General features: G+C 46.1%; 2 protein-coding genes across 2 annotated transcripts in view; both read right to left on the bottom strand.

The window, feature by feature from the left end:
* LOC127439151 (solute carrier family 25 member 34-like) overlaps positions 1 to 3,400 on the bottom strand; it is a 7,654-nt gene extending 4,254 nt beyond the window's left edge. Inside the window, exons 1-2 of the mRNA XM_051695266.1 lie at positions 3,258 to 3,400; positions 2,218 to 2,902 (exon numbers count right to left, since the gene is read on the bottom strand). Coding sequence (XP_051551226.1) covers positions 2,218 to 2,691 — 474 coding nt within the window. The 5' untranslated portion in view covers positions 2,692 to 2,902; positions 3,258 to 3,400. The remainder of the gene's footprint in view (positions 1 to 2,217; positions 2,903 to 3,257) is intronic.
* A 655-nt stretch (positions 3,401 to 4,055) lies between these two features.
* Positions 4,056 to 7,500, bottom strand: part of LOC127439118 (F-box only protein 42-like) — a 10,945-nt gene continuing 7,500 nt past the window's right edge. Inside the window, exons 7-10 of the mRNA XM_051695198.1 lie at positions 6,797 to 6,893; positions 6,659 to 6,715; positions 6,456 to 6,572; positions 4,056 to 6,302 (exon numbers count right to left, since the gene is read on the bottom strand). Of these exons, the coding sequence (XP_051551158.1) occupies positions 5,337 to 6,302; positions 6,456 to 6,572; positions 6,659 to 6,715; positions 6,797 to 6,893 (1,237 nt within the window). The 3' untranslated portion in view covers positions 4,056 to 5,336. The remainder of the gene's footprint in view (positions 6,303 to 6,455; positions 6,573 to 6,658; positions 6,716 to 6,796; positions 6,894 to 7,500) is intronic.

Below are 7,500 nucleotides of genomic sequence, written 5' to 3'. Positions count from 1 at the left end.
ACATTTCACTCGCTTTTAGCGCCACACAGCGGACATTTCACTCACTTTTAGCACCACACAGCGGACATTTCACTCGCTTTTAGCACCACACAACGGACATTTCACTCGCTTTTAGCACCACACAGTGGACATTTCACTCGCTTTTAGCGCCACACAGCGGACATTTCACTCGCTTTTAGCGCCACACAATGGACATTTCACTCGCTTTTAGCGCCACACAATGGACATTTCACTCGCTTTTAGCACCACACAGCGGACATTTCACTCGCTTTTAGCGCCACACAGCGGACATTTCACTCGCTTTTAGCGCCACACAGCGGACATTTCACTCGCTTTTAGCGCCACACAGCGGACATTTCACTCGCTTTTAGCACCACACAATGGACATTTCACTCGCTTTTAGCGCCACACAATGGACATTTCACTCGCTTTTAGCGCCACACAATGGACATTTCACTCGCTTTTAGCGCCACACAATGGACATTTCACTCGCTTTTAGCGCCACACAGCGGACATTTCACTCGCTTTTAGCACCACACAATGGACATTTCACTCGCTTTTAGCACCACACAGCGGACATTTCACTCGCTTTTAGCGCCACACAGCGGACATTTCACTCGCTTTTAGCACCACACAATGGACATTTCACTCGCTTTTAGCGCCACACAATGGACATTTCACTCGCTTTTAGCGCCACACAATGGACATTTCACTCGCTTTTAGCGCCACACAGCGGACATTTCACTCGCTTTTAGCACCACACAGCAGACATTTCACTCGCTTTTAGCGCCACACAATGGACATTTCACTCGCTTTTAGCGCCACACAATGGACATTTCACTCGCTTTTAGCACCACACAGCAGACATTTCACTCGCTTTTAGCGCCACACAGCGGACATTTCACTCGCTTTTAGCACCACACAGCGGACATTTCACTCGCTTTTAGCGCCACACAATGGACATTTCACTCGCTTTTAGCGCCACACAATGGACATTTCACTCGCTTTTAGCGCCACACAGTGGACATTTCACATCAGAACTGCCCTGAGACCTGTTATGAACCACATCATTTTATTTTGCAAAAACATCACCACAGTCATGCAATGTTCGTTGCCCGGGAGACGGCACTCACGAATTGCAATGTCAGAGCACCCGCCCTACCAAACCCTTCCTGTTGAGCAGATGGATGAATTCAATAAAACTCATAATTCATATTTACTCAAATTCCATTATTTTATTATTAATTTCATCATTATCATTGCTGGTTTAATAGTTATTATTATAATTAATAGTTGCCTAACAAAAACAATGACAACAATAATAATAATTCAGCATATAGGGAGTAGAAATTCATAGATATGATTTAAATATTAAAGCAAGTGTAGAAATAAATTACATGTACACATTTAATTACAAATGCCTTTTGTTTATATTTATATATTTGCAAAGTGAATGATAATTTTTGAGTCCATAACTGTCCAATCTGCAGAAGTAGCAGCATTTAGAATAAAGTTCAGGACAAAAAACGTCTGTGTTTCTCACTCTGTGCTCATAGTTTTGAATGAATACATCACATTCAGTCGGGCGGTCAAATACGGTCTAGTCGCACAAATATTTCAACGTATCTGAAGCTCAAATCAAATCCGATACTCCGCCTCTGCAGATCGTCATCATGAGTGACAGCAAACGTTGAAGATACGATAAAGTTGAGCACGGTTCAACTTCATAAATGAGCAGCAACAATATAAAATACAAACCATGAAGTTGTTTGTAACAAGTTATCCACAACAGATTACTAATTATAGTCAGATTACTTTAATGATTATTTCATTGAAGAAAGTAAAGTAGAAAGGGCTAAAGTCTCGAGTATACTTTGATTTCTGCGTTTCCGATTGCGCCCGGTCGACCGTGTTGCCTTACAAATTTGAGTCTTCTGACTGCGAGCAAATATGAACACGTTTGACTTATGTATGCTACGACTGTTTTGTGATGCATTGGCGCACAGACAAGGACTGCGTCCACGTGTCGAGAAAATCTGGACCGCACGAGGTCAGTCCGTGCAGACTGTGCTAATGATGAAATGTGCATCACGCATACTGTGCGCGGAGTGATCTGCAACACGGACAACTGAAGTATACTTTACAGTCCAGTGACTGGCGACCACCATCAGTCAGTCAGTGTGAACAGGGCTTTAATTGTGACCTCTGACCTCTTACCAGATAAGCCGGTGATGCGATGAACGCCCCAAGCGCTCCCGCTGTGGCCCCTGCAATCAGACTTCCTCCCGGGATGGCCGTGAGTCCTGATGCCTCTGTGTAGGAGTAGAACCCGAGTCGAACCCCGTTCATCAGGACCTGGTACAACAGCGCCACCGTCAGGCCTTTCTGCAGCCCTCGAACCCCGTCCGTCCGGCCAACCACCCACAGCGCCTGCAACACTCCGCGGTAGTGCCGTTGGTATGAGCCACGTGCCTGCAGCTCGCCCTGCAACTGCAGTCGGGTCTTTACCACCTCCAGCGGGTTGGTGAACAGGCATGCGCCGCAGCACGCCAGCGCGCCCAAAGTGAAGTCCAGCGGGGGCCACAGGGCGCGGGGCGTGGGCGCGGGGCCGGGCGTGGGGCCGGGCATTACCCGGGCGATGGAGGGTGGGGGTGAGTCTGTAGGGAAGTTGACAAGACGTGTGATGGGCATGTTTGGATGCAGGAAACACGTGTCATCCACCGCAGATCCTGCACATGTATGTGTGACGTGTCATATATGATTTGATTTTATCACTCAGTAATCATGTATGTGAGAATACACTCCATTATCATGACTCAGACTGTGTTTTACTCATGAAAGTGTCAACAAAGAACAACACGAGTGGAAAACCACACAGTTTGAGGAAGTCCAGGAATCAAATCTGCAACAAATCAAGAGTTAATTTCATCAACATTAATATTCATTTTTATTTCATTAAAAATCCTGAAGTTTCATCAATAGTTTTTTCAAGAAGCATTGTTCTATGAAACACTGTTAAAACTGCTGACATACACAGAATGTTATATAAAAAATATATAATATTTAAATAATTCATGAAGTTCATGAAACGTAATTTACATATTCATGAGCTCATCGCCGCACTTTAATCATCTGTTTCATACTCTTCTACACACAAACTGTTAAAATAAATGTGCTCTTGACACAGTTAGCATCCTTACTAAACTTTCTGTAACAACATTATAAAAGTGTTTTGTCAGTTTTAATGCGTTTCTCACCGCGTCTGTTCGCGTCGCGTCTCTGTTTGTCATTCAGACGCTGGTAAACACCGAACGCCTGAGTGAAAGCTCCGCCCACAGCCCCACCCCAACCAATCACAGCCCGGCTCCTCAGCTGTTAGCCAATCACATGTGAGATCCGGCAGAGTGAATTCAAATGGGTGAAAGGTTAATGATGCGGAGAAGCAGCGCGAGGGAGAGAGGAGTCAAAAGTCCTGCAGCGGACCTGAAAGAGCACACAATATCACAATCTTGAGTCTAAAGTACTACAGAAAGCACATTTAAACACCACGACTGATGCAGAAGACACTACTGCTGTCCTAAAGAGTATGCACGAGTAGGATTAGTGCATCCAAAATCATAATACATTCAAAATAAAAGCAAAAGCTGCATGAATTCTGTACTATTTCTGGTAGTGTGCATCCATGCATGCTATTTAGACTAATATTACCCACAATCGCCTTGTGCAACACAGGACTGGGGTTAGAGACTGTTCACTATCAAGTTTTTTGGTTGATACCAACAAATGTGAGAAGAAACCCTGCATTTTATCAGTGTATGAATATAAAACTCAAGGTGGTAATTCATTTAAAGATGACTTTAGCCACATGCTAACACCAGCTAAACAGTATGTGACACATACATGTTTGTGGTGTCAAATTGACGTTTTGTTTCAATACCACTGTACTGTTCATATGCAAAGTGATGTACTTATCAAATCACCAGTGAAGTACATACTTTGTGTAGTAAAAGTATGTGAATTCAGAAGCAGCCAATGTTTCTGCACGTTTATTGTTAAACATGAAACAAAAACTCTTAATAAACTGTATGTTCCTGGTCTTAATGTGGACGATTCATCAGAGCATGTTATTCTACAGAGAGAAACTTTTGTCTTCATAATCTCTCATTAAGATTTTACCACTGAAACGACTTTCCTCTTCAGATGACATCACCAAGTCCTTTAATATTTCAAGCACCTGTCATAATAGAGACACTTTACGCCACCCAATCAATTCACATACTAGTAGAATATCCTGTTTTACTCAGAAATATGTCACATTACAAATAAAGTAAAATGGGTGTTGAATGTTGCTTTATGTTGGGATCAGGTGATGTTATACATGATCTTTATTCATATGTGACACAAAGAGTAAAATCTCTTGCAACATTAAATCAGAGTTAAGACATGGAGAGCTTTATTTCCACTTATAATACATAATCTCATTCCCTCAATAGCACACACACACACACGCACGCACAGTCTCACACACACATGCAGTCTCACACAGTCTCTCACACACACACACCCACCCACAACACACTCACACACAGACACACACACACGCAGTCTCACATGCACATTCTCACACACACACATGCACAGTCTCACACACACACACACCCACCCACCCACAACACACTCACACACAGACACACACACAGTCTCACACACACGCAGTCTCACACAGTCTCTCACACACACACACACACCCACCCACAACACACTCACACACACACACACACACGCACACACAGTCTCACACACACGCAGTCTCACATGCACACACATGCACAGTCTCTCTCACACACACACACACACACACACACACGTTTAATGTAAACAATGGCCTTTAAGAGGGTAAAAAAGTTGATATTTTTCAGTTCCTCAATTGTTTCCTTCAGTCAGATCAGAATTTCTGAAAGTCAAATACAATAGAAACATAAACATTCCCTTCAATATCTCTCACACACTCGCAGAGCACGCACACACACACACACACACACACACACACACTTGCAGAGCACGCACACGCACACACACTTGCAGAGCACGCACACACACACACACACTTGCAGAGCACGGAAACACACACACTTGCAGAGCACGCACACACACACTCGCAAAGCATGCTGCAAAAACATCATTCACTCATAAATTGAAACAACGACTATGTTCGAGTGTCCTTTATATGTTGCGCTGTATTTTAAGGTAAATTAGTGTAAGGTCAAAAGTCATCCAGTTAAATACGTCAGTCTGTGGGAATCTTCAGAGTGCTAAATGCGCCTCGCGCTTGTCCATTACCTCTTAGCGCGGACGAAGTACAAGGCGTTGGTTTTGGGGTAATATTTCACATTCTGCTTTTTGTCCATGAGCCCACCGAAGATGATGAGCTCTCCGCGCCCCTGTACAACCGTGTGAAGGCTCGTCTCTGGTGGTCCCGTGACAGCGCTTGGCGCACCGCCGCTACCGTACACCCGCCACGACACCACGACGTCTGACTTGGCTCGTGAAATGTCCAGCAGGTACATCTGCATGGGTTTGCAGTTGAGCGACTGGTACAGCGGCTTGCCCACGTTCAGACTCTGCGGCGGGTGATGGGTGAGTCGCCTTGCGATCGGCGGAATGGAGTGTCCGTCGGCCACAGCGGCCTGCGGCGGGCTCGAGGAGGCGGGGGGTGTGCCGCCGGAAGCGGAGGTGCTTGGCTGGGACGGTGAGGACGAGGTTGGGAGTGACGAAGAAGCTTTAACGGCCTCGAGGCCTCTGCGCAGCGCTGCGGGAGATATCGCACCCGGCGGGGTGCACGGAGACACAGACTGCGGAGGTGTGTGCAGCCCGTTAGAGCTTGCCGGCTCGTCCCAGTTGTAGTCCGCAGGCACGTGAGCGTGTGGTCGGGCAGGCGGAGATGCCATCTGGATGGGGCTGGTGGACGGCGAGGGGGAGATGCCATTGAGCAGCGGCGGGCTGTCTGGTCCACGCGAGGGCGACTGTTGCTGCGATGATGACGGACTTCCATCTCTCGCTCTTGCCGATGCTCTTGGGCGCAGCGTCCCCCATCGGCCGTTCACACATGGCGCCTCTTCGACCACACCCAGCACCACACCTGTGGCACTGCTGCGCACCGGTGACTGTGAGCGCAGGGAGGGCGGGTCGGGGCCGAGCGGAGCGGGCGTTGAGCTGATGGGTGATGGGCGAGAGTTCAGACTCGGGCTGAGAGGAGCGCGACCTGACGGAGCCTGAGAGAACACCACCACACACTCACCCACCTGCAGACAGACAGAAGTGTTGAAAAATACATGATATATTTGCCATGATATTAATGTGCTAAAGTTTTCTGAAGGACGTGTCATTAGAGTAGTTTCACAATCATCATCACTAATGTTGTGTGTCTGGTGTCTAGTAAAACAAGACACACACACCTTGCAGGCTGGATGGCACCACAGCTCTGGCGCTCCGTGATCTTCATTCTCCACTCGCAGCTGCTGCCACGTCCAGCTGGAGGCGCTCATGTCCAGCAGCCACGCGTCCTTCAGTAACTGACACACACACAACACTGTCTCACAGTCTGATTTGACCACATTCTGATGTTCTCCTGCGATTAAGAGTGTGTCGAGATACTCACGGCGTTCGGACCTCCGCAGCCGCCCAGAATGAGCAGAGTGTCACTGTCAATCACGATCTATACGAGAGATTCACAAGAGACTCTGAGCGAATCCAACTCTAACACATCATCAGTGATTCAAGAGTGTGTTTGTGTTACCTGAGACTGTCCTCCTCGCGGGTGTGGAGACGGGCCGCTGATGTTGGGTTTAGACCAGGTCCACTGCTCCAGATCCAGAACCCAAACCTCATTACTCCTGACAACACAACACACACAACCAGTCACAATTATTACGACTAGGACTTCGGTTATTTCAACGTTTGGCTGCTTTCAAACTATGGACAAGCATTTTTTTAATGTGAAAAGCTAACTGCACATTATATTTTATTTTTACATTACACTTTTTGTAGCTTTCAGTTTGCACATTGTTTGACCTTTAGTCACTGTTCAGGTAATTTTTGGCCCAAATAAATGTTTTTGTTTCCTTAATCTAAGCAGTACAAGGCTTGGTGACTTTTCCCTGAATGTACACGCAACAAATGGACTAGATTCCATGAGTCTAGGTGGTTTTATCAAACTGTCCCCCATTCATACTGTTCGGGTCAAATTTGACCCACCATAGAAAGTGAATGGGTGAGACTATTACATAGAGCTTTTATTATTTATCAATTTAAAATCAATCAGTCACAATGCAGAACACACACACACACTTCAAGGTCAGATCAAAGTCTCTCTGAGAGTTTACGCTTGCGTGTGGGAGCTGCACACTATGGTCAGGTTTCACTGTAAACATATTGTGGCATCACTGTAAAATCTCACCCGTCAACACAAGAGGTTTAAACAATGCTACAATTTAACAAATA

Source organism: Myxocyprinus asiaticus, chromosome 50 (genome assembly GCF_019703515.2).
Source record: "Myxocyprinus asiaticus isolate MX2 ecotype Aquarium Trade chromosome 50, UBuf_Myxa_2, whole genome shotgun sequence".
In the NCBI taxonomy this organism is placed as follows: Eukaryota; Metazoa; Chordata; class Actinopteri; order Cypriniformes; family Catostomidae; genus Myxocyprinus; species Myxocyprinus asiaticus.
The sequence above is the reverse complement of the archived record's forward strand: the minus strand, read 5'-3'. Positions and strand labels throughout refer to the sequence as shown.